At 39.7% G+C, this 28,000-nt stretch overlaps 1 protein-coding gene across 1 annotated transcript; it reads left to right on the forward strand.

Annotated features, from left to right (window-relative positions):
- Positions 1 to 83: 83 nt before the first annotated feature.
- On the forward strand, positions 84 to 27,999 carry LOC122668490 (probable histone-arginine methyltransferase CARM1). Its single transcript, XM_043865049.1, has 8 exons — positions 84 to 353; positions 13,854 to 13,943; positions 16,681 to 16,764; positions 21,297 to 21,374; positions 21,724 to 21,827; positions 21,978 to 22,150; positions 22,297 to 22,448; positions 27,735 to 27,999. Exons 1-8 carry the CDS (start codon positions 84 to 86, stop codon positions 27,798 to 27,800), a joined length of 1,017 nt encoding a protein of 338 aa, XP_043720984.1. The 3' UTR covers positions 27,801 to 27,999.
- Position 28,000: the final 1 nt, after the last annotated feature.

The raw sequence follows: 28,000 nt of genomic DNA on the forward strand, positions 1-28,000 counted from the left end.
CTGTGGTTCTAGCTCATTCTCTATACACTAGCTAGCCCATTTGCCTACCTCATGTGGTCATGCAGCACATGGCCCGCGCGGTGATGAATCCTGCCCAAAACAACACTCTACCCTATGGTCGACTGCTCACCAGGATTTTCTTATCCCTTGGGATTGATCTTGACCGTGAACCCAAGGGAACATGCACTGAGGGACCTATTGGGTTTAATGCACTGCAGAAGATGAATCTGTACTATGATTATGACAGTGCAGGGGAGCAGGTTCAGTACGGGGATGGCAGAGGCGCTAGGGAGGAGGATGAGGATGACAGTGATAATGACCTAGAGTTTATGGGTTCTGACCATCTGCAGCAGGTACTTCAGGTGCACCAGGGGGAGGTAGTGACATCTTGATGGCTATTCAGCGACTGAACCTGAGGATGGCGGATAGCTTCGATGATGTCAAGAAGCAATTCTTCGATCAGGCTCGGCGTCTAGAGAGCATAGAGCAAGGAGTGGCTGATATCAATACCTTCCTAGGTCGCAGTGGTGACAGTGGTGCAGATGCCTAGCTCAGTTCTTCTCTAGCAGTTCTCTAAAGTTATAATGGATCAGTTATTTTAATTTCTTGTCTCTTGATGGATTGGGATGTTAGAACTATTTTCTTTTGGCTTTTTCTCGCATTTTCTTTCTTTCTTCTAGTCAGTTGGTTTGGTGAACTTTTAGAACATTTTAATCATGATGGATGAATGTACCCTTGGTGTGGGTGGAACAATCAGATGTTTTGGGTTGTATCTTTTGAAACCTTATGCCTCAGGTTGGAATGGACACCGTTATGCCCAAACAGAAAGTTTGGAACAATTATGGTGGTTGGATGTATGCATTTTGAATTTAGAACAGATGAGATCAAGGGCATTGAATTGTGAAAGACTCAATTGTCTTTACGAAAGGGCTTGAACAAGTGGGAATTTGTAATTAATCCTATATATATACATGTTTGCTTAATTCTCCCTTGTTTAGATCATGGTGAATTATTATGGTTGGTTATATTTAATTCTTTATCGTTTAAGGATTATAGTATATATTTACCCATCTATTTCTTACTTAAGACTCAACCAAGTAATTGCATGATTATATTCAATAGCCTACGTTTCGAGTTTGAAGTTCTATGTCACCTATTATCATCTAGATTCTTTTTTTCACTCCAATCAGTCTTCTCCTATGTCCACAGACAATAGTTTATGTTCTTGAGATTTTTAATTTAGAACCTAATTATGGAGAGTAAATCAAGAGGTTACACTGGACCGTGGTCGGTGTAGAGCATCATCGCTCTGATACCACTCTATTACACCTCCATCCTGATGTAAGATATTTTACTACATAGGGGTATGACTGGGACAATCACACATCATCCCAATACCTACCAGGATCACAGATACAGTGTCCCGAGCCACAGTCCACCCTATCATCACAGATTGATAACAGAAAGGAACATACCAAAATGGAATAAATCGTTCCAATGACAGAGTTAGCGGAAGTAAAATTAAATTAAATCATGTGAATTTAATAGAGCATCGGTTCTCTAATGATAACACATATTACAAATTCCATATAAGTAACCAGTCATTACTCTCATTATAAATAAACATACGATCTATACATTAATGTGGAATGAAGACAGAAATTAAATAGTAAATAATTATCCCAAGGGTACCGATCTTGGGTGTGCATCTACATCCAAGTCACAGCCACCGGCTCCACTTGATTCACATGCAATGGTACTCATCAAAGTAGTACCTCCTGCATATCAACTAAAAAGGATTGCGTAACGGGGTTAGCTACACTAGCTAGTGAGGGAGCAAAGGGGAATGCACATCCATCACACAATCAATATCAAGCAGAATGATGCATGTTAATGTTAGATTCATTTTTCACCTAGCACACAATTCTATCGGTCAAGTATATGCTACTGTGATAACTCAGGAGACAGTGAGGGTCACTTATCCTATCGTCCTAGTGAAACCGCAATTATCATTAGGGGACCTACGCTAGTAGAAGCCATCATGACCATCCAGTGGCAGACCCCGATAGCCATCACTACCCCTGTCCTGGGCTTTCCCACCTCCACAAATCACAGATGTTCAGACTATCCAACACATAAACCCCTGTTTGTTGGGAGTAACCCAAAATGCCCTGCCCAAATCTCGGCTCGGGCGAGGGAGAGATGCACGTCGACTGGTGTGCAATAAGGAATTAAAGTTGTACATTCCCTCGCAAGGCGTCTTTTGGGGGATTGACAAGCGCTTAATCCTACAATTGGTATCAGAGCAGGTGATCGTGAGTTCGAGTCTCCCCGGTGCCATGAGTGCTTTACTATTGGGGGTGCATTAGTGCCATGGGTGCTCTGTTATTGGGCGTGCATTTGGGGGGAGATTGTTGGGAGTGTCCCAAAATGCCCTGCCCAGATTCCAGATCGGGCGAGGGAGCGATGCCCGCTGGTTGGTGTGCAAAAAGGAATTAAAGTTGCACCTTCCCTCACAAGGCATCTTTTGGGGGATTGGCAAGCACTTAATCCTACACTGTTGGCAAGGGTCGTAGCATAAGGAAACAAGCATCCTAACCAAAGATATACTATATGCAGGTCCTATCGTCCCGAGAGGTATTATGGGTGCATCAACGTCCCATTCCATCTAATACACGGGAACCAGCATGGCACGGCACAAACAGATCAGGATGGCATATAACAGTTTTCATAATTAAATAACTAGGGGTTTCGGTACCGGCACACCGGGCACCGTAGCCCAATACAATAGTGAGCATAATACCACATCCACAACAGTTCACATTTAACATAATTAATAAAATGCGCACACTGCTTATAAATATAATAGCATGCTTAAGATCTCATATTTTATATATTCAAATCCGATAAATCACCCAGAACCCACTCACCTAACACGGGTGTCGCCGTGTGTGGTTGACATGAATCTCACCTGGGTTTTCCACTATCCATCGAGTTGGGTAGCCTAGGAATACAAAAGCAATCATTAAAGCATGCATAGTAGGGTCCCATGCTAGGTCCTCAAGATTAAAATCAAATTTCAACCAAGACAGCACGAGCGGACTCACAGACGGTTTCAGCAGAGGTGAGTCCGTCCCTAACTCCGTTTAGGCCAAATGGTAAAACAGAGCAAGCGGACCCACAGACAGAACATCATACTTGGATTCGATCATGCATCCGTTTGACACCTGAAAAACACCTAAAAGGGAGCGGATTAACAGGCGGATGTGCTACTTGGGTCCGCCCCTGCATGCATTCAATTCTTGAGATATACCCAAGAGCAACTGGTCTCGGGCGGGTGCAACGGTCTTGAGTTCATTCCTCCATCTGGGAAGTCCAACACACATGGGTTATACTGGACGGACTAACAGACGGTACCACGATTGGTGGATTCGGTAGTTCGTCCGCTGATAGTCTCTTCCGAGATTTCAGAGGGTTTTTGCTACAGCTTAAAGCTTAGAGTGCCCTACGCTCTCAGGGACAAGGGAGAGGTGTCTAAGCCCTCCCAGGGTCACTAGATCCTAGGCTCACCTCATGGATCCAAGATCCTACAAGGTTTGGTCCTAATAAGTCCAAGGGTTGGGTTTCATGGCTTAGGACCAAAGGTTCACCAACAATGGCTGCAAATGCAGCACCTAGAGGTCTAGATTAGCTCCATTAGAGCTCCCAATTAGGGCCAAGCATTACCTTGAGTTCTAAATGGAACCCTAGGTTAGCCCAAGCTCAAGAACTCATCAAAAATACAAAAATGGAAATGGAGAGAGAGATTCAAGCTTGGAGTCTTACCTTGGTGAGATCCTTCTTCCAATCATCCTCTCCATCTCTCCTCCTCCTCTTTCTCTTCTCCCTTTGGTCCGGTCAGCTTGGGGAGGAGATGTGGGGCAGCCAGCCACTTTGGCATAGCTCCCATCTTCTTCCCTTTCCCTCCTATTCCTCTCTTACTTCTACTTCTTCTTCCTCCTTCCTCCTTCTCCTTCTCCTTCTCTTGTCTCTTCTCCTCCACGGTTTACTTGGGAGGGGGAGAGATAAGAGAATAAGGATTCTCTTATCCTTTTAAGGGTCAAATGGGCCTTAGGCCATGTTTTGTTTAGGCACCCCCAAACACTTAGTGGCCCTTAGGTCTTTAAATGGGTTTTAGTTAGGTCTTAGGGCTTGTTTGGCCTCAGTCATAACCATTAGGTCCATTAGGTCATGTTTGGGGCGTATCCTAAGTCCATAGGACTTAATTGTCCACTAAGGTCTATTTGGTTTAAGTTGGGGTATTAAAATCCATTATTTACTTTAAGTTAGGCCTTGTGGGTCCACTTTCATGGCCCACTCAACCAACTCATGGAAAGGGCAGGGGTCCACATGGTCCAAAGGTCCAATTACAGTGTTCGAAACACGGGTATGTGGGTCCTACAAGAAAATTATCAAAAAGGCAGATGACAGCACGGACAGATCCTCGAGCGGATTCAGTACGAGTGAGTCCATTCGTGACTCCGGTGCTACTGTTAGGGCCCAAACTTCAAGAAAAATTATGGGGCTTTGGCCCACACTTCCAGGTCTTTGAGGGGATACTCTCAGCAATATTCAAGTCTGAGGTTACAGGTATTGGCCAGTGCCACCGTGGCATTGCCCCTTAGGTAAAGGTCTAAACTGCCCCGGGGTATAGGGGTATATTTGGGGTGCGGGTGTAACAATAGCAATGATAAGTGATTATGTTTCTTATTATTTTGTTTGTGCATTTATCATAATCAAATTTTTGACACACAAAAAAAAGCTCGTGGCATTAAAAGTTGGTTGTAGTATATATAGGGTTTGATGAGTTTTCTATGTTTTCTAGGGATTTCAGGAGATGGTGAAGGTTCTTTTGGAAACTTAATATACATTCTAAGTTCAAAATGTTTAATTGGATACTACTCCTTAATGGTTTACCCATCAAATTGAGACTGTCAAAATGGTTAACCAGGGATTTGTGGTGCTATTTTTGTGAAGATGAACTTGAGTCTAACTGACACCTCTTTTTGTCACATGATTTATTTAAAAGGATTTGGGTTGTTGGGGTCCGAGGAGTACAAATTTATCTATAGTCTAATGATTCTTTGTTTGGTCTTTTAAAATCTCATCTTGATGACTTTCTTTCTAATATAGAGAGCAAATAATTCTTTAGACCTTGATTGATAACACTACAAATTCTTGATTCAATTGAATTTTATTCAGCGGGAACAAACTTGGAGTGAAATTCTGCTTGGTAACACTGGCCTGATTTCATGTTCCCAATAATCAAAATAGGTAAAGTGTTTAATTGTCAACTCTCTTTGTAGATAAACAACATAAATTTTATGAATTATTAAAGCCCTAGTCCTATATGTAATATTCCTTTGATGGGTCACATGTTAAATTTAATAGTTCAGTTTAAACCATATACCCAGCTGTAGGTACAACAGACCTAATTTTGGGACTCTTTTATACATTTCTCGTGCTATTGGTGCCTGACAATAGGGGGATGGGAAAAACATTATAAGGAGTCCTCACCTAGGATGAGGGCCTAGGTTTAGACACCTCATTCTGTTACCCAGGAGTAGACCAGCCGATCATAAAATCGATATTGTTCTAAAGAAACATAAGACCCATTACTTATAACTCAGGAGGTTTTCCAAACCCCTAGCAGCATTCTGAGTCCCCTGCGGCTTAGGATTAGTCTCTAAAATAAATCGTTAAAATGAATTTTCAAAATATGGAATTGGCTTTATTACACATAGCACAAACTAAGCCCAAACCCAGTTCAAAGTCTCAACTAGTCAATATTGGGGTTGGTACCAACAAATTTAGAGTCTGCACTATCGAGATGACATAGACCAATCTTCATCATCCTCATCAACACCATCAGTAGACTGGAACGGTATGGGTGACGCGTGCCGTGCATGTACCTCACCCTCTGTAGCCATGAAGTCATCCACATCAGCTTGTATGTGTTCAGCTATCATGGGGTCAGGTCTACCTCCAGGTTGATCTAACACTAGCTCACCTCTATCCCTCACCCAATCAACAATAGGATCTTCATCATCTGACTCCACCTGGAAAATGTCGGCGAGATCGATATTTTCCCTGATACCCTCTTGTCCCATGCGTATGTGTTGCATCTTCAACCTCAAATTATAATGCACATACACTAAGTCAGAGAGACGTTCAGAACCCAATCTATTTCTCCTCTTGGAGTGGATGAGAGAAAATGTACTCCAATTCCGTTCACAGCCAGATGCTGAACATGTTTGGGAGAGAACCTTGATTGCTATTTTTCTTAAATTGTTTGCCGAACCCCCATACAACACCCACCATTCAGCTGCATTACAACAAAAGAAACATGTCACCTTCATTTCAAAAGAATAAGATATTGAATTGAGTAATGACTAATGAAGTAATGACTAATGAGTACCCGGCATCACCGCGTGTCCGGCCTCTTTGTGCGACTTCGGTTCCAAAACTTCCCAATGCATCCCTAAAAGTCTTCAACTATAATCATTTGGAAAATATTTAAAATTAGTAATGACTCGTTACTATTTAGTATTGAATTAAGTAATTCCAAATGAATTGTAACTTCTAAGACTCACCTCATTGTTGTATATCGCCTGTAATTTACTATTCGGCTCCAACTTGACAACTACTTCTTTGACTGCGTCAATAAGACTATTATTCAACCCAAGCCTATGACTGTATTGGTACTTGGGGTTCAAATAATATGCTGAAATTGACATTACATATTCACTAGTTAGTAATATATCCTTCAAATTAACTTTAAAAGATGTAATTGCATAAAAAACAAAGAGTGTACACTCACCAGCCTTATGCAGTGGATGCATAAGTTGATTTTCCCAGCGCTCCTTGATAATTTTGAGAAAGTGTTTGCTACCTCGTGGATTTGATCCAGCGCTCATTCATCAAGTCTATGGAAGCATATAGATGTGGCATGGTTGGTCCCTTGATAGCAGAATCAACTATATGCAAAACCTTGACCACTAGGTCCAGAAGTTGTACCACTTTATGCAACTTAGACCAAAAGTCATCTGATGAAATTGTAGCTTGTGCTTCCCTACCACCATGGGTATTGGACCCATTCCAGTTGAACCAGTCTTCAGAAGGAAACATTGATCTCAGTCCAGACTTCTTGGTTTCTATACTCTTGAGTGCAATGTAGTTGGTGGCGAATCTAGTTATGCCTGGCCTCACTAAGTCACCCCCACACTTCTCCCTCAAGAGGTTTAGTGCAAACCCATGGTTGTAGACAAAGTTGGTCATTTGCCTTGCCTTTTCCACGACATGTTGTACCAATTTGATCTTTCCCATGTCCTTCAACATGAGGTCTATACAATGGGCAGCACATGGAGTCCAAAACAACCGGTACTTATTGTTTTGCATCAACCTCTCACCGGCACTCTTGTAGTTGCTTCCATTGTCCAGTTACAATTTGGACAACGTTCCCACTCCTACATCTTCTACCACTTCCTTCAACAATTTGTAGATATACTTTGCATCCTTTTTCTCCTTGGATGCATCAAGACTCGAAAGACTGTCCTCCCATCACAATACACCATAAAGTTGATGATGGACTTTCTTGTAGGACCAGTCCAACCATCACACATTATGGTCACCCCATAGTTCTCCCACAACCCCCTCATTTCATTGATGTAGTCTTCAAGCTCTCTCTTCTGTTGGGGCAAATACACATTCATAATCTCATATGGGGTGGGCCCCTTATACCCTGGGCCAGCCTCAAGCAATGGAATCTATCATAGTCCGAAAAAGGGGCTTGTCTTTGTGTTTGCTTGGGATGGTATGGTATAACATCCACTTAGCTATAGATTCCTTCACCATCCCCTTCAGATTTTTCCATGCTCCCTTGATTTTTGGTTGTTTGTTGCCTTTCTTTCTATAAACACCAGGTGCTTGGTGAAGTGCTGGGTCATCTTGTGGTGGTGGAGGCGGAGGGGGAGCTGCCCTCGTACTCTGTGATCTCCTAAAGGGATTAGGCAACCCACCTCCTCCATTTGTACCTGCTCCTCCACTACCACTAGCACCAGCTCTAGAGGTACTAGCTCCTCTACTACCACCTACTCTCTGTCTCTCGACTCTCTCCTGATCCTCATGATAACTGGCTCTGCTCATCATCTGTGCTCGTCTCCAATCCCTAGCCTCTTGCTCAGTCTCTATATCATCGGGAACATAGACATCATCATGTCATCATCATCATCATCACGATGGCTTGATTGGCCTCCCGCTGTACACCTCACTGCTTCCTCAAGATCTACTTTTGCCTTCTCCCTCTGAGCCTTCCTCTTACTCCCTCCCTTCATGTAATCAATGACAGCCCTAGATACCTCCACAGAGACCATATGACATGCGACCACTTCAGGAGAATTCCCAGCTAGATGTTGTTTGAGTCTAGTGGCACCACCTCCCAAAAACTGCATGTGACAATAGTTGCATTGGGATTTTCTTTTATCCCCATCAATTAGAGTGCCATGCAACCATGCAATGTCACCCCTAGTTCGCCTGGGTGTGCTCCCCTCCTCCTGGGTCTGGGCCGGCTGCCTTTGCCCCTCTTGCCCCTGGCTCTGTCGTTTACCACGGTTCGTCATAATCAGACTAGTTTACTGTTGCATGAATAAAAGACAATTCATTAATAACGGAAGCACATCAATTCTTTTAGTTTAAAATTTTAAATGTTTAAGAATTAAGATTTAAGAGCACTAACACAAGTATATAAGTATATAACTATTTAGTATTTTCCCCCTAAGTCCCTAACCCTCATATTTTTCTCATATTTAAAAACAATTTTTAAAAATATTTTTCAAATAAATATTGGCCTAGCACAACAAAATCGAAAAGATATGTAAATGGGCAGCAAATAAGAAGTATGTACAATTTACTTTTATATTTTTCAGTAATTTTAAAACAAAAACCTCATATTATTTCTTTTTTTTTGCTATTTTTTTGAAATTTTTAAATATTTTTTATAATTTTCAAAAATTAAAATAATTAATTATTGGCAGAAAAATATTTTTGACACCATGAGGCCATAGATTGGCCAATGGTGTCTAACATATATTTAATTCATCACCATACAATATACATAACCCCTATTATTTTTTTATTTTTGTTGTAAATAAATCCAATTTTTGAAGTAGAAAAATAAATAAATAATATATATACCAAAAAAAAATTTCGACACCGTGAAGTCGTAGATCGGCTTCCGGTGTCTAACATATATTTATTTCATCACAAACAAACATGTTGATCAAGCATTTCCCTAAAAAAAATCAATTTTGAGAATATGGTATTACCTGAAATAGTGGAAAGGCTTCACAGATGTGCTAAGAAGTTTGTTCTCCAAGTGATTCCGGCGTAGATGTGGCAAGGATTCAAGTGGGAAGTGGAAGATTGAAGAAGAAATAAGCAAAAACCTTCAAAAACCAAGCAAAAGAGGAAAAATGCTCTGTTTCTCAGTCTCGGTCGAAATTTCGACCGAGACTATCGAAACATGGTATTTTATGTAAAGCATTTTCTCGAGATTTTCGAAATCTTGCGAGATTTTGAAAATGTCTCGAAATATCTTGAAATCTCGAGAATTTCGATCGAAATTTAGTATTTTTTTTATTCGAGGGGTCATTTCGTTTCGAGGGGGTCGAAATTCTCAAAATCTCGATCGAGATTTCGCGAGATTTTGAACTATGACTACACGTGAGGGGGGGATTATATACAGTATACCTGCAGCCATTGCAGAGAGCAGAACATGCAGGGACACTTGGTGCAAAACATAGAAGGTCAGAGGTTTCACCATTGTCAATAGGTATCTACTTTGTTATTGGGTTAATGTTTGTCATAAGGGGGAGGTTGGCCTTAAAGTTTTGAAGATGTTTGGTTACTGCCTGCCCATATGAGATCCTACAGTTTGGTTGCTTTTTCCGCTGCTTAATCTTCTTTACTGCTGCTTGACTCATTTGCCGGCTACCCTAGTTGCTTATCTTCAAGATTATAATTCAGAAATTCATTATTTGACAAAGATTGGTGAGAGATGCCTTTTTGCTGCTCAAGTCGGTCCAAGTTTGAAGGTCTATTTTTTTTCAAGTTCTTGAAGGTCTGTTTCGGAGCTCATTCATTTTGGAGTTGGATTCTGCTACAACTTTTTCCCATTTTATTCAAGTTGAGCATTAGTACCTTGTATGCGCCAACTTAAGGGGGAGTGTTAGCATTGTTATGGAGAGAGTTTTTTTCTTTAGTGGAGAGTTTTTTCTTTAGTCCACACTGGATCTTCCTTCTTTCATATTTGTATAATCCAACGTGAGGGGGAGTGTTAGAATATATGTACTCCAGAATACCGTGGGGGTATTCTGATCCTTTTGGGGGTATTTTTATGTTATTAAGTGTTATTAGCTTATGTAGGCTATGTGGGTTTTAGTCCCACATCGCCTAGCTTCTATTATTTGTAACTTCCCCTCTATTATAAATAGAGGGGCCTTTCTCTCATTAATATTAGCCATCCAATTATTTTATTTCCTCTCTTTAACTCACGGTTCAACCAAAATTTTTTTGAACTCCAAATCTCAACTCGGTGGGTATTAGACCTAGTTTGGGTCTGAAACTTGGTATTCAGCCTATTTGAGGCCATTTAAACACAATGACATTATCAGATTTTGCAAAAACAAAGTCCAAATAGGACTTTTACATTGGACCCTAAGTTGGTAGGCGACGACGTACTAAAATACCCTACTCTACACATAAATGACATAATCTAGTAATAGAAAGCAAGCAAAACATTCTATTAATAGGAAAACAACTTAATATGTATTATAAATATTTAAAGTGATACATCAAATTGTTTAACAATGTTACAATTATCATCACATAAAATTCCCTTGAATTAGGCATTCAATCCCCACTAGTGCCACATAGTGTTCCCCATAGTTAGCAAGGCGGCAAGGCGACCATGGCGTTTTAGGGCATTTCTAAGCGCCTTGGCGATAGGTCGGCCTCAAGGCGTCGCCTTGGCAAACAAGGCGTTCGTGTTCTTTTTTTTCTATAACCATTTTATTAGGCACAAATAGCATATTAATGTTTTTAGAATCCTACTTATATACTAAATAAATATGAAAGAATTGAAGAACATAATCAAGGAATTGCAAAATAGCATAATCAGAGAATTACAAAATCAGTGAATCACATAATTACAAAATCAATGAATCACATAATTACTTACTCACATAATGACAGAATTACCGGCTCACATAATCACAGAATAAATAGTTACATAATCACAGATTGCATAGCTTATAATAATAGTAAACAGATGCATTTCATAAATTATTAAATTATACTAAGAAATGCACAATTTACATTGAATCACAGAAATTAAAGCAGCAGCCAAAGCCACCAGCCACCACTAGCAGCCACCCATAGAAGAAGTATAGGAGAGTAAGAAAAATAAAAAAAAGTAGAAGACGGGCAGACACGAAACAACAAAGAAGAGGATGAAGCTAGAAGAATAAAAGGAAAAAATGCAGCTGCCAAAGCCAACGGCAACTGCTACCAGAAGCCAGCCATAGAAGAAAAAGGTAGAGGAGAAGCAGAAGCTAGAAGAATAAAAGAAGAAAAAAACTGCAGGGAAAGAGGGTTTCAGACCATTCACGTAGAAAGAGGGTTTTCTTTTCAGAAGAAAAAGAAAAGAAAACAGAAACAGGAGGAGGACGACGGAACAACTAGAAGGACAAAAGAAGAAGAAAAAAAAGAGTCGGAGAAAGAAAGTCGAAACATACCTGAAGTACTTGTTCGCAGCGAACAGTAGCAGCGGAAGCGGCATCCGCTTCGGCATCGGCAGCAGCAAGTCAGCAACTAGTTCCTTCCTTCTTTCTCTTCATCTTTTTTTTTTTTCTCCATCCCTACTTTCTCTTCGTTGCCAGTGAGAAGTGGGACATGGAGCAGCAGCAGCAGTATAAGGAAAAAAAATGAAAAATAGAAGAGAAGAAGAAGAACAGTACAAGGTAGGTAGCCTTTTTAGTTTTTTGTTACTTACTCGGGAGAATATTCGAGGTCGCAGTCCCTCACCGGAGCAGAGTTCGTGGTTGTGATTCATCATCATTGAAGGCACAGGAGTCGCTGAGCAGAGCAAGGAAGTTGAGAGTTGAAGACTTGAAGTCGAGGGTTTCTTTCGATTTTGTTTTCTTTAGGTGATTCTATGTAATGCAATGTACAAAAATAATGTATACAAGCCTATGAAAATCTAAGAAATGGAATAAAATTCTTCATATTTTTATTTTGTTTTGTTTTTAAATGATTCGGTGTATCACAGTGTATGAAAATCATATACACAAAACCAATAAAAATATAGGAAATAGAATAAATAATAAAATAACGCCATAACACTAAGGCGACTGCTCACCTTGACCCTTGAAAACCGCCAGGACGCCAAGGCGACGCCTTAAAACTATGGTCTTCCCATGACATAGTGTTGCTGTACTGTTGCACATAGTTAATACCAGCAAAGAATCGATACCACCAGAAATCAATAGCCAACAACAGAGAACAAGAGCCCATCCAGCAACTAAGCCAAGTTGCCAATATGGAAAACGAAGAGAGTCCAGCGGACCACGACTCTCAAACAGAGGCAGCAGACGATCGAGGAGAGCCCTCAAACCTTGCAACAGTTCCTTCGATCAGCAATAGTTTACAAAACAAGACACCAGTAGCAGTCGTCTTCGTCAATTGAATGTAGCAAATCAGCAACTCAGTAACGAAACCCTAGTTCTTCTTCTTCTATGAACTAGGGTTTTTTTCTTCAAACCAAAAAACCCTAAACGACTCTCAAAACGGCTATTATGGAGAGAATCAGGTACTGGTTACAACAGCTTTGATACCATGTAGAAAACCTAGGACCTGTAAACAGTAACTTTAGAGAGGAAAAAAGAGAGAAGAAAAGATGGAAGAAGACTGCGCGATAGAGTACCGCTCCAGCCAGTGTTCCTTTTTATAATAGCCTTGGACTGATTACATACTTAAAATAATAGCCTTGGACAGATTACATACTTAAAATAGAACTCTAGTCTAACTAGGAAAGGAACTAAACTAGGAAACTAAATAACTATGTCACGTTGGACATACCTCAACTGAGTCATATCTCAACAGGTGCTCATGCCCTGTTGTTATGGGTGTCAATTGGAATAGATATAACATAAGCTAATTAGTCCGGCTTGCTAGGATTGAAACTGAAGCTCTTATTAGTCCGAATGACGAATTATTAATCCCGAGAGAGTGAAATATAAGCCCATATATGTGTTCCATACTCTGTCTATAGTAAGTGGACTCAACAGCCAATGTACAATCTTTGTAACCTAAATGGGCCTGGCCCAAGAGAGGGTGAATATTAAGTGAAAATCCTAACCCACAAATCAAAACCACTAATTTGGTTCAGCCTCGAAATCCAATTTTTTTTTAAGGCTTAGACTGAAACTGGACCAAATAGATGTTCAGTTTGTTGATTTTGGTTTTAGCTGGGCAGTTCCTGTTTGTTTATTCAATCTGGTCTATGTTTTGACACCCTTACCTGCTATTATTCATGACTGGTTCCCTTCTCTCTTTTATCCTTTTCCTTCAATAGTCTAGTTGGGCCAATTACCTGCATGCTAATGGATTCTCCTGCATCATAGCATTTGTTGCAATGGCTATAGTTTTGTCGCTTTATTTTTCAGCTTCACATACACACACACACACACACACATATGTATTTATATAATTATATATATAATGTTTGTATGTGAACAATCTATTGTGGTAATTTTTTTTTTATACTGACTTTCCTCGATCGCTTACTCTGTAGGATACACGTGGCACCATTCAGCGATGAATATTTGTATGTTGAAATTGCAAATAAGGTATTGTAAAGGTCTGCCAGGTCCATTTTGCTATAGATATTTCTGATATATGCTTTGAGATTATGCACTATCTGAAATGATTAAGTGTCATACACTCACATGCATTTCTTTAAATTCTGAAATAAATTGTTCTGGAAGGATCTTTTCTGTGTCTCCTGATTTTGGTCTTGTAATTATGGTTGTTAACAGTTAACCAGTTTGAAGAGATTATTTTGAATCAGAATGTAAATCTGAAACTGTTGATGGATCATTTGTAGCTGAAATCAGATCATAGGTTGTCTGATTCATTTTCCTGAGTTGTGCTCATAATGATTGGGGAGGAGAAAAAAATGCCTGGCTGGCTGACTCTCCTGCATAGAAAAAGGTTGATTAGAAATGTGTGTATGTTGGCTAAGCTTCTTGGGCTTCGGCCTCTTAGATTCTGAGAAGCAAGCTACATGTGGATCCAATGAGAAACGTCATTGGGAATTTTTTCTGCTAGATGTCTAGAAGCTGGAGAAGCTTCGGTCTGTCCCTGGCCTTCGCTTCTCTGCCAGAAACAGTGTGTTAAAAGCTTAATCAGATATGCTCCATAATCACAATCATGGATACTGAAATTTAAAACAGGTGTAGCATTGGTAGCCCTTCTAAAAATGTCCATTACATGTACGGCATACTGAAAAGATGTGCAGTTACCATGATAACATAATTGACAAGTATATAAGGTGTGGTAATGCCATACTGGTAGGTTCCTCTCAGTTGGATGTAATGGACAATTTACAGAGGTTGTTAACCCATTGAGAGTCTCAATGCTACTGGTGGCACTACAATTGTGCTTAGAGGAGGGAACAAGAGAAACAAACATTAGCCCACATGGTGATCATTTGAAGCACAGGAAGGACTAACTATGGTTTATTGAGATCATTGAGGGTCAGATTAGTGTGTGAAAACTATCAGGTGAAGCAGTGCTTAGACAGCGGGCAATCATATTGAAAGAAATGAGGACTCGGGAGATGAACTTTTTGAGTCATTTTTTTGGAGGGGGAGGGGAATAAGTGATGAAGGAAAAAGTAAATAATACAACATCCAAAGACGGAAAGATCGACTAATTCACCGCCACAACAGATACAATGAGATCATTACTGATCACAGCTACAAAGGAAGGCTTTCCCTAAAGTATATAGGTTACAATCCCTTGCTTGGCTAAGCCATCAGCTTCTTGATTTACTTCTCTCAGCATCCAAGTGAATGAGCAATTCAACCGGCTGCAAGAGTTGGAATAAATCTAATGAGACGACAGTACTGTCATGGATCATTATCAGCACATCTCGTCCACTTAATAACATTAGCCAAGTCTCGTTCCACAATAATTTGATTGAAAATTTTGATTCTTTTCTTAACTCCAAGAACAGTTGCCATTGGAAATTTGGACTTGGTAGTAATTTCACCCATCTTATCATTAGGTAATTCTTTCTAGAAATATGATTGGAATGCTCTAATGTCTCCGATATTCGAACTCCATATGGAAATAGAGCCCATTTTTGCTGTCCAATTATCTTTGCAATTATTCCCCACAAGTCCTAGCATGTGTGGAAAACTCTTGGGGGCTTGCATGATAACACTTCTGTTTCTCTATTTCTCTGTTTTTTTTGTTCTTGGAACAAAAATAAGAATAGAAATTCGTTTGTTAACACCGGATCATTTTTTTGTTCCTGGGAGGGAACCAGGGCAAAAAAGTTGCTGAGAAATAGAAAAAAAGAAGCTCCAATCTGAAGCTTCTCTGTCCCAGAAATAAAAGGAAGAAATAAGGAGGGAGTTGCTCTTTAATGAGAACATGTTTAATTTAATGGGCAAGGCAGTAATTTCATGTTCAAAATAAAACACCACCTCCCATGCAACTTCAACCACCACCACTGCCACCGCCGCCGCCACCACCACCTCCACCTCTACCTCCACTGCCACAACCACCACCACCACCACCACCTCCACCAAATTTTTGGATATTCAATGGCATTTTTTAAAAGTTATAGAAGTTCCAGAAACAGAAATTATTGTGCATAACAAACGCGTTTCTGTTTCTTTTTTGGCCCAGAAATAGAATTACTCTGCATTACCAAACACATTTTTTTCCCCAGAAATTTGGCCTAGTAACAGATACAAAAAATCATTTCTGGAAAAGAAACATGGCCCAGAAATAGAAGTGTTTATCATGCAGGCCCTAAGGTGCATAAATTTAAAAAATATAATTTTCATGTAATTTTGGTTTAAATTATAATTTCCACTGGCAACATTGATAAGTGGGACAATCTGTATGTTACATGTAATTACAGTTTGCAAGTGCGACTGTGGAGACACTAAAGAGATCCACAGGTTGGCAGCAGCTGCTGTGACTATAATGGATTCAGTCAATGAGGACCATAGCCTGCTGAAGATGCACTGTCTTTTGTTTTGATAAGAAATTAACCCTATTTTTTTCCATTGTGAACAGAACTAAGACCAATGGAATGGATGCCAAATCTTATTTTTCAGTCACATGCCTGTTCTCAGAACTTTATGGTCTTTCCATGCTTGTCTTTGGATTTCCAATATGCTTCAGAACATTGTTCATTTATACAGTTGTTTTTCCCCTTTTGTTTTCTCTATACATGATAAATGTTGATGGATAGTTCGTTTCTCTTTTAGTTCATTTGTTATATTTAGCGACAGTTCAATTTATGCTTAACTTGCCCCAACTATTAACATGCCTGTTTCTTGCTAGGCCCTGTTTTGGCAGCAACAAAATTATTATGGCATTGACCTTACTCACTTATATGGATCTGCATTTCAAGGATACTTTTCTCAGGTCTTTGTTACCTCTTATTTATGAAATATTTTGGTGTCAACTCCTCTCATATGTATGGTTCTTATCTTTTAGTATTTCTTCATAATTTCTTCAAAATTGAAAGAACAGTGTGTGATGAACATTTCTGTTATCATCTTTCTCTAAATGGTGCAGCCTGACCAAAGAATAACCGAATCTAGCCTAAGTATTTGTACAAACAGGTGGAGTACAAATTAGGTCTGCAAGGTAATAGGCTATGGATTTTGGGGAATTGGTGACGATTAAGGTTAAAATTTGAAGGCAAAAGAGGAAGTTTAGGTATGAAAATGAGGGGTTGAAATTGAGACATTTATAGCAGATCCTGAACTTAGATTAGGAATTACATGGAGAAACTAAGACTATGTCTTGAATTTCGTTAGAAGGATTAAAATGCTACTGAAGGGACGAGCTTGAAAGGTATGCCTTGGAATCACTGATCTCTCGTCAGATTTTAGGGTTCAGTCAGCCTAGGTTTTCTGCGATTACCAATAGGGAGGGCAACAATGGCAGTTGTCCAAGTCGGTCATAGGGTAAAGGGGAACCCAAAATTGTTAAGGTCGGGGATGCAAGCAAGGTTAGATGCCTGCCTGACTGGATATGGCAGTGTTGGCACATTATATGTGACAGCTACACGAAATTAAAAATAATAATAAAATTTAAAAGACTATATGGTACAAATAATCCATAAGGATAGTATGAAATAGGTTATGACAATCAACAAAAGACCACTTCCTAGTGAACGCCTAGTCTAATAAAGACATGCAAATATGAAACTTGCCCAAATGCAAATAGCAACCCAACAAGTCATTTTTCCCCTCAAAATGAACAAGTTGCTGTTATCAAGTGATATTTTAGGGTTTGTCGGAGAACCCCAATATCTTTTGGATTTAATCAGGATTCTTATTTATTTAATATTTTGATTTCTGGAAGATCCTTAGTGCAATCTGTCTTATGTCTTGCATCAAGGCACATTAGGACTTCCACTTATGTAAATTGTGATTACGGACCTAGTTGAGGTGACAATTAGTACTTCATGGTGATGCATTAGGCTTGGACTTAAATTTATGTAAAATATGACCTCCAGTGGGAAGTAGAACTGGTAATTAGTGACTTTGCAATCTTCCTTTTGAGAGAGTCCTTACATTAGTCATGACTCATGATGTCTAGTGAAATTTAACTCTTCACGGCCTGTCATGAGGTACGTGGGTGAGTTCATGTCATAGAGGGCCCTGCATCCATCTCACTTGTGAAATTTCGCTCGAATGAGCAAGGTAAGTGGTGCAGTGTTTTAGCTGAAATTTCTAAAAAAGGATTTGCCACTACAAAGAAATGAATGTAGAAATAAAAAATGGCATGCTTGTAAATTTTTAGGCAGTTCCTCTGCTCATTAGTGCTGAAATTTTACCAATGAGATAGGTGCAGGGTCTAGCTTGTGAAACGTTAAACGTCAGTATGCGACATTTAGATTGTTTGTTTTTATAATTATTTATTTTGAAATTTAGAAGTATCTATTTCTTGTTATCCTTAAAGGTACTTTCTGCATGAAGCTGAATGTCTTACAAGTCACAATTAATGATGTTTTTATACATTTCTATTATAAGGGAAGGAAAATGCTTTATCAGTTTTGAATTAAAAGGGAGAGTATCTGTTGCTTTGCTGTTCTAATACTTGTTGGAGGTCAGAATCCCTGCATGTCTGAACATGTCTAAAAAAGTGATTACTTGATCAACGAAATAATTTTCCTTTTTTTTTTAATATATATATTTGTTTGGTTTCCTTACGCTTTAATAATTTCCCTAAGTACAGTGCATGTTTATCTTTCTTTGCGCTTGTTATAACTGCTAGGCGCAAAGCTCCAGCTGTTAGGTAAGGACCACAATAATGTATATCAATACAATACCATCACCCCTCGCATGTGCAGTGATGCAGGTGCACTACCTTGGATTGACCCAAACCCATTTGGGAACCCAGATGAAGATATTCCGGCTCCAATTTGGGTCTTTAGCTAGTAGGATATTTTAGGACTTTTATTTATCTCTATTTTGGGATTAACATTTAATGTTTTATTTTGATAGCTTAAGTAGGAGATAGCTACTAGGATTTGCTTTCCTGATTAATTTGAGTTTCCAAATTAGAGTAGGTTTCCTTTTCATTGTAGGTTTCTTTTTTATTTAAGTACATGTAACTGTGCAATTAGAACTCAGATTGAAAAGATGAATTGAGTTTGTGTTTGTGAATAACATGCATGGCTGGTTGTGTGCGTTTCTCTCCTCCCTTAGTCTTATGCTATTTCCTTCTTTCCCCTTTTCCCTGCAACTCTGAAATCTTATCTCAGGATTCTCCCTTCTCCTAACGGTCCTCCACCAATTTGGTATCAGAGCCGAATCATCTCTCCCTGTCAATCTCTCTCATCTCGTTCTTCTTCTTCCCACCTCTTTTTCTCGTTACTGTTCTACGGTAACAACAGCAAAACCTCCTCCCATACCTTTGATTCCACTCCGTTTAAAACAAAAATTGTTCAACCTTCCCTGCGATATCATCCCTTGTGATATCATTCCACGACCCAAACCTTCCCACAGTAACCCCATCCTCTCTACCTTCCCTAACCTACCGAACATCCACTGTGACTCACGAACCCACTGTGAATCATGAAAACACCCACCACCCCTACTGTGACCTCAATCGAAACTCTTTCTAGGGTTCAGTCAGTAACCAAAACAAAATGGAGGCAGAGAATAGAGACCCAAAAAATAAAAATGATAGAGAAGAAGAAGAAGAAATCATACATGGTTGTTCTGCCCTCCCACCGTGAGTCAATTCCCATCTGCCGGTTGGCTCCCTCACATAGTAGCTGTCCTTCGAATCACGAATTTTAATCACACTCAAAGTCAAGCTCCTCTTCCACGCTGGCCCTCCAGAGGCAGGAGACACCAAGTTGAGGAGTCGGTAACCCCTCTTTTCCCCTTTCTCGTGTATGCCTCTTCTCAACATTCTTTCTTTTTTATCTTACCAATTTTACCCCTCCCTATACCTGTATTTCTGTTTTATACTTTTATTTTAGTTAGTTCCAAGTATGTCCCTCCCCTCCTACATGACTCTGTTGACACCCACGGTGGTGTACTTTAAGGGTTATTTCCCTTCTATGTTAGTTTTCTGAAACTGTCCCTTTATTCCACCTTGTCTTTATTTTAGCCTCACTTCCTAGTTTGCCATCGATCTTTAATTCTTAACCGTATTTTGTCCTTCGTTATTCTGATGTCCCAATAGCACTTAGAGATTCTATTTATTTACAACAGAGCCAAACCTGAGGCTACATCATGGAGGTTGATCGATATGATTTGCTCCTTTCAATTAAAGATGGTTTCCGTAAATTGCAAACCACACTTCTTGACATGCGCTGGATCATCTCCCCATCAAAGCCAATGTTTGTGGATGCCGATCGATGGGTGCTGATTCTCTCGTTTTACAAAACTCGAGGTCGAGTTTTTCTCGACACCAGGGGAATTGATGCAGGTGCACTACCTTGGATCGACCCAAACCCTTCCAGCTCCACTTTGGGTCTTTGTCTAGTAGGATATTTTAGGATTTTTATTTATTTCTATTTTGGGATTAAAATGTAATATTTTATTTTGATAGCTTAAGTAGGAGATAGCTACTAAGATTTGTTTTCCTAATTAATTTGAGTTTCCAAATTAGAGTAGGTTTCCTTTTCATGGTAGGTTTCTTTTTTATTTAAGTACATGTAACTGTGCAATTGGAACTTAGATTGAAAGATGAATTGAGTTTGTGTTTGTGAAGAGCCTGCGTGGCTGGTTGTGTTCATTCCTCTCCTCCCCTGCTTCTTATGCTATTTCCTTCTTTCCCCTTCTTTCCCCTGCAACTCTGACACCCTATCTCAGGATTCTCCCTTCTCCTAATGGCCCTCCATCATGCACCCCCCACATGGCTCTGCATGTGACACCGTCACGTGGTGTCAGCACCACATGGCACCAATGGGCACAGGGCGGGCACAACAACACACAACACAACGGAGGAGGCCTTCCTCGATGCATCCCAACATTTCACCGGTGATTAATCCGTTGGCGGGGGCGCCACATGGCACCGATGGGCATAGGGCACAACAACAACACAACACAACCCCTGCGCTACCAGGGATCGAACACCCAACCTCCTGCTTCAAGCTGTTATATAAGGACCACAACACTGCTTACCCCAAAAGCTCAAGCTCTTAGTTTGTTATTCATTATACTTCATATTTTTTGCAGAAAACTTCCATTGCTTCCTCTAATTCTGGGTACTGGTTTTATTGCTCGACTTTTATTCTTGGATTTTATGCTGGTGATTTGTCAGTTATGTGAGGACTTCTCTTTTTAATGCTCCAAGTAACATAGCTCTTCCTTCTCATTACATAAGGTAGTGCATGTATTGTGATGTATTAATGATAGTTGCAATCTACTACTGTCATTTGTTTTCTCCTAATTTTGTTTTGGGTATATCCTTTGTTCTTTATACAGCCTGTGGTGGATTCTTTCGATCCAAGATTATTGGTAGCTCCAGCTATATCTCATACACTAGATTTTACTTCTGTGAAGGTATAGATTAACTGAAACCTTGCTTGGATATTTTACCTTTCAGGAGCTTTACTTTCGAGATTATATTTCATTGTTGTTGTACTTTATCTTGTATCGATAGAGCTTCCAAAGCATTTTGCTCCCTCTTATGGCATTGATTTTTTTATCAGAATCCTTTTTTCTTTTTGTCTCATTTATCCTTCCAGTGGTCTTGGTGCCTATATTTTCCACCATCTTGTGCTTGGTCTATTTAATGGTTGTACTTTCTTCCATGTTCTTTTATATTCTTATGCTGCTAAAAGGAAGTTCGTAGCTTCTGAAGCTTGTTGGTATAATAAAAATTGTCTGCTGATCTGTAAGCATTCTGTAGGAAGAAGAACTGTATGAAATTGAAATCCCACTGAGTTTCATAGCCTCTGTGGGCACTAGAGTTCATGGGCTGGCTTGCTGGTTCGATGTGTTATTTAATGGGAGGTAATCATTTGCTTTATTACTTCATTATTTTCTGGTGTATCACTCCCGTTTGCAGTTCCTTCTCTGTTCTTGCATTGTGGTATCATTTCTCGTTTTTGTTAGGGTCATGCATTGATGTTTAAACATTTATCTTTCTCATTGGATTTACAGTTCTGTACAAAGATGGCTTACTACTGCTCCAGGTGCACCTACAACCCATTGGTACCAGCTACGCTGTGTTCTTTCTCAGCCAATATATGTCATGGCTGGACAAGAAATTACTGGACGGCTCCACATGGTTGCACACAATGCTCAAAGCTATACAATGCACCTAACTATGTCAGGTTGGGTTTCCTTTGCTGTTCAAGTTGCATTGAGGTTCCCTTGGTTTCTTTCAACACCCCCCCCCCCCCCCCCAAAAAAAAAAAAGAAAAAAAAAAAGAGAGGAAGGTTCCTTTGGTTTTTTACATTTTGCAAATTATTTTGACAGCTAAAATGTGGGGTGCTGGTGCTGAACAAGGAGGAATACTTCAGACGTCGTCATGCAAACTTGATCTTAAGGAGCCATACTATCGAATAGCTCAACCACAGGCATATGCATGGGCCCAAGATCAGCAATCACATCAGCTAACACAATCGCAGGTATGCACTGTGTTAATCCCTTTTCCCCTGTTATCAAATAAATAAATAAATAAAGAGCCAATTTCTGGGGAATAAGCAAATATAAAACATTGTCAAAACCATGTAGCCGACCCCATTTAGTTGGGATATGGTTGAGTTGATTTCTGTAATTAAATAAAGAAATAGCTGATTTCTGAGGGGTTTATTTAGAATTGGATATCATCTTTGCAATCCTTAAGATTGATCATACTTCATACTGATACGAGGGATTTCTAGTTGTCTGCATAATTGATGTACTCCTAGGAGCAATGATCCTTGTCAGGTACATTGCTTCTTCTTTTTTTGGTGAATAAATATATTACCAAACCCCAGGAGGGGGCAGGGGGGAAAAAGGGGGGGGGGGGAATATACAAGGAGAAGGGGAGAGGGGGGGGGGAGATACAAAATCAAGCCATCCTAGAAAGGGGAGGAGGCTGTAAAAGAGAGCTGTCTAAACCCCGGGTAACAACAATCTGCCTGTTCCTTGGGGAGTCAATAAAGGATCTATGGGGGATAGTGCTGAGCTTAGAGGAGACATTGAAAGAGATGTCTTTCCAAATCAAGTCTAAGGATCTAGATTTGGAAGTCCATCTCCTAAGATTCCTCTCCATCCAAATCTGATGAACGGGTGGAACCAAAAACAAGCTTTCCAACAATGTCACAGAGAGTGCTGCCTTTGAAGGTCTTGATCATCCAGACGCATTCTCTATCAAAGGGTAAATGTCTCCTGCTGCAGGGCCAAATGGACAAAAGGGTTTTTTTCCAGATGGTAGATGTAAAGGGGCAAGCAAAGAAAAAGTGGGCAATGTCCTCAAAACCATTCCAACAGAAGATGCAAAAGGTCGGAACAGGGATGTTACGATGGAGGAGGAAGGCTTGGGTAGGGAAGCATAGGTTAAGCGATCTCCAGGTCGTAAGGCTATGGCGAGGGATGAGGCCTTTGAACCAGACTAGGTTGTGCCAAGGGACAGGGGGGGTAGAGTTACGAACAAAAGTAGCATTGTTACATTTTTACAGTACTTCCACCCATAAAGTAGCATCTTTAAGCCTCACTATCTGCCAATCTATTGCTACATGAGTCCCTGTACAGTATCAATAAAATGCTAGTTTTTTCTGAAATTATTTCATCATCAGAGTTCAGTAGTCATGCAAGAAATTAAGACTTGGTCAACTAAGTAATCTGGCATCTTCTGTACGTGCTTCCCTTTAGATGAATAATGACACCTATGAGAGGGATAATACTCAAATACAAACAGCAGGGCCTATTACAAATGGAAGGGCAAGCAACATGGTGTAATACTGCATGCAAAAGAAAGAAAAAAAAAAGGTGTTACAACAAAACATCTAGCAAGAACAAGGAGCTGATGGTCTAATTGGCATTATGGGAACTCTTCTCCATTAATTGGTTAGTTTGAGTCACTGTTTAATTACAATTGATTTTCATGTACGGCTGTGCATGGTGCACGGTCATACTTCAACCCTTGGATGGAGAGAAAAGCCCCCCTTTGAAATACCAAAACTCATCCCTCTTGTAGGACGAACCGCATGATTGCCAAAAGCAATCATACACAAAATCCTTCCCCTTGTTGTTATAATTATTATTATTATTAGGGTAAATTACACATCACCCCCTGGTTTTCAATCAAAACTCAAATTGTTTTTGAAAAAACTCAAATCACCCCTGGTTTAGACCCCAAAATGACAAATTAGTCCCTAACGTTAGTTTTATGCTGTTAAGTGATGATGTCAGCCAGTTAAATGAACTTAAATCCCTAAACTACCCTTGATCAGTGTTGATTTACGATTTTACCCTTGTAACTAAAAACCCCAAATTCATCATCTTCCTCACACCTGCAACTCAATCTCAAGCAGAAGTTCACTGGAGAGAAGAGGGTGAGGGTTTTTGCAGGAATGGAGAACTTTTCGGTATCGCTGCCGCCTACAAGAATATCTGCCGGTGAGCTCTTGAGGACGTTTTGAAACGGGCTCCATTGCATCCCCGGATCACCTTTTTTTTTCCTGGTAAAAGGAATTACTTTGTCTGCAACATTCAATGAAGAAGGGAGGCTTAGGATCTGCCCTTCTTGTTGTAGAAGAAACGGATGAGAATGAAATAGGATATTTTTTATTACTAAAATAGTTACCCTGTTTTCTTCCTTGTATTAGAAATGTTCTCTGGATTTCTTTTTCTTTTTCCTGAATGTCCAAAAGAACTGCTAAACTCGTTTTTGTATAGATTTCCTTTCTGGGTATTTTGTGACATTGATCAACAACCATTTCTTGTGGGGATTTCATATCTTCAAAAAAGCTACTTGATACTCTAAAGGTGTAAAAGGTAGAGGAAGGAAGATCAATCTCAGAGATCTGGGGGTTAGGGTTTCAGAAGCACTGATCGAGTTTATAGCTGATCTAGGCCACGAATGTCAATCTGATAAGCAGAAGGGGAGATTCAGCACCGAAATACTTCCATCCAGTGATCAATTTCACGGCTTCAGTTGGATGAGAAGCAGAAGAGTAATCTGCGGAATGAAATCCCTGCTTGAGTTGCAGGTCATGTGAGGAAGATGATGGATTTTGAGGTTTTTAGATCCAAGGGTATTTTAGGTTGAAGATGAAGGAAGGGTAGTATTGTAAATTTAATTCTAATGTTTTAGTACAAGGGTAAAATAGTCCTTTGACACCAATAACTAATAGCAGACTAACACTGTTACTGTAGAGGGGGTGATTTGAGTTTTTTCAAAAACCAGGGGGTGATCTGAGTTTCGTTTGAAAACCAGGGGGTGACGTGTAATTTACCCTTATTATTATTATCATTTCTTCTTTGTTATAGTTGTGGTAAATAGAGAGGGAGGCCTTGCCTGGTTGTTGGCCTATCCTTTTTGTCAAAAAAATTGCAGTTATTTATTCCCTCTCCTTCCCCTTCCCCTTCCCCCACCTCCGAAGGAAAAAAGATCAGCAAGTGACCATGACAATAGTGTTAGAAGTATGTGAATATTGGCCAGCATCTAATCTCTCTGAATATTCTGTTATCCTCCTCTCAAATACTCCATTTACAAAGTGAAATGCTTAGAGGGCGGATCTCGGCACAATGGTAAGGTGATGCAGATCTGAAGATATATTCACGAAGGAAAAAGTCCAAGAGAGGGGGCCAATCCATGGCCTAATAGCTGCTGTTTTATGTGCTTTCATACTTGGTTTATTTATTATGTTTTTGTCTTGATTTAGTTTAATTGAACCAGGTTCAATTTAAGTTATTCTAATTCTAAGTTTTAAGTTGGCAATTATTCTAATTCTAAGTTTTAAGTTAGCAATAGTTAGTTGCTTGGGTCTACACCTCTTACATGCATGTGAGGAGGTTGTGTCTTGTAAGTGAAGTCAGCTAGGGGGTTTCGTACTTCTAATCAGACTTTGAGTTGTTGGCCTATTGGCCTATTTAATAAAGCTATGTGTGAGGGTCTCTTTCTTACCTCATGATTCTGAAAATTAAAGCTGCTGCTGTTGTTTGTCTTCTGCAACTAGAAGATTGCCTCGTGTTTGATCTAGGTTGAAGGGGTTGGTGTGTGATCCAATGGACGCCTTGCGGTGTGAAGCCCAGGTGGATCCTCTACTGTTATTGTTCAAGTTCTCTTGTTGATTTGCTGGTTTGGAAACCCTATTCAGATCATAGCCATAACAAGTAAGGTTTGTTCTTCAATTTTCTGCAACTAGAGCCTAGCTTTCTAGAAGATCATATACGAGAGTTTTTTCTAGATTAAGCAAACTAGCCATACAATCAATCTGAAATCTCTACCATACATTCATAAACCCTAGAACAAAACTCGATTCAAATTTGAGCCTAGTCTGATGGCCGGATTTGAATATAGTTATGTTTTTCCTATTCTGCCCTTACCTCCATTAAACCTACAATTTAGACCTTCCATAAACCCTTGCTGATTCTGTTTTCTTAACCTAATTAAGCTACTGAGATCAGACTACATCATATCTGAAATCAATGATTTAATTTCATATTCTAAACCCTAAAACCAGTGTCCAAAATTACCATCATACTCCTTTCCTATTGTCATTAGGAGTTGCTCATAACTTCCGTTTTACCTATCCGTATTGGCTGAAACTTTCAGCAGACCTTCCATCCATTACATACTACACTCGACCTCACCCACAGCCCTATACCATTACCTATTTCACTATTATCTTAAATCTCCCTAATCTGAACCTATTTTGAATATTGATCTTGGTTTTGGCTACTGATTTGAATTCTCATACCAGTACTACATTACAAGGTTGCTCCATTACGACCTAGTGGTCGCGGTTTCGAATCAAGAAACAGCTTCTCTGCGAAGTGGGGTAAGGCTGTGTGCATTATGACCCTCCCTAGAGCCCACAGTGGCAGGAGCCTCTCGCACTGGGTATGCCCTTTTTTACAAAGTGAGATGCTTAAGAAAAAGTCCATTATACTCTTCCTGATTATTCTCTTTATATCATTCATAGAAAACCAATCCAATCCCAAACCAATTTATTTTTTCTGGTACCCAATCTGCTAAAACATGTTACCCACGGTAAATGAGCAGAATGCTTCTACTACAAGAGGTCAATAATCTCACAGAGCAGCCCAAGCCTTACAGGTAGACTCAAAGAAGGTTCTTTGTCGTGCTATCCTATCTTCTGATTCTGCTCAACTTCCTAGTACTTCTGGTTCCATGCCTTGTGAAGAATGACATGCATAGTCTGGGTTTTGTACCAAGTATGATCTTGGATGGAGCCTCTTGGAGGGCAATGATCCGCATTATCGACACCATGTAGCTGAGATTTTCCTGAATTCCTGGGCTGTCCTCTTTCCTCTTACTATCATCTTTCATTTTCCATGACTTACCTTTCTTATTCAGTTTCTTTTTAAGTTTCTCTTACTTTCCTTTGTTTTGAAAGGATCCATGTAGCCGACCCCATTTAGTCGGGATAAGGCTGTGTTGTTGTTGTTGCCTTGCGAGGAATAGAGAAATATCTAATATTTCAAATTCCGAAATTTCTAGCACTAAACATCCATATTGGGGACTTGCAAAAATGATTTGATTATCTATTTCTTTACCCGTTATCTGGAACTCAGGCAAGAAAGAAAGTTTTGTGAAGAACAATCTATGGAGACACCCTTATATCTGGATCACCCAGCATTCAGAATCAGGGAATTTTCAATTGAAGCCTTATTTCTGTTAGTGAGTGTTGAATCTGTACTCGTTTGATATTCTATAACTGGGTACATCCTTTCATTTGCAGGATGCTTTGGAGCCTGGCTTAGTGCAGCAACTGTCACAGAATTCTGGGTCTTCGTTGGCTCGATGACAAAGACGATCGGTTTCAATTCCAAAGGTGAGAATGAAGTTTCGATATAAACAGTATTCTTATGCTTGGAGCATATGCTTTTACCCAAAGCCGAAATGAGTAGGGTATTAAAATTATCCACTACGTGGATTATGATATTTAACCAGCCTGAATGAAGCTGCGTGTAGAATATTACATTTTTTTTTCTTTGATTGGTTACA

The sequence above is a fragment of the Telopea speciosissima genome, chromosome 7 (genome assembly GCF_018873765.1).
Source record: "Telopea speciosissima isolate NSW1024214 ecotype Mountain lineage chromosome 7, Tspe_v1, whole genome shotgun sequence".
Classification (NCBI taxonomy): Eukaryota; Viridiplantae; Streptophyta; class Magnoliopsida; order Proteales; family Proteaceae; genus Telopea; species Telopea speciosissima.

Bases quoted from the DNA above. Each gene is read 5' to 3' on its own strand.
- LOC122668490 (XM_043865049.1), top strand. From the start codon at position 84: ATGAATCCTGCCCAAAACAACACTCTACCCTATGGTCGACTGCTCACC. The intron at 354-13,853 runs GTACTTCAGGTG...GGTAATTTTTTT, and splicing joins GTTCTGACCATCTGCAGCAG to TTTATACTGACTTTCCTCGA. The intron at 13,944-16,680 runs GTATTGTAAAGG...GTTTCTTGCTAG, and splicing joins ATGTTGAAATTGCAAATAAG to GCCCTGTTTTGGCAGCAACA.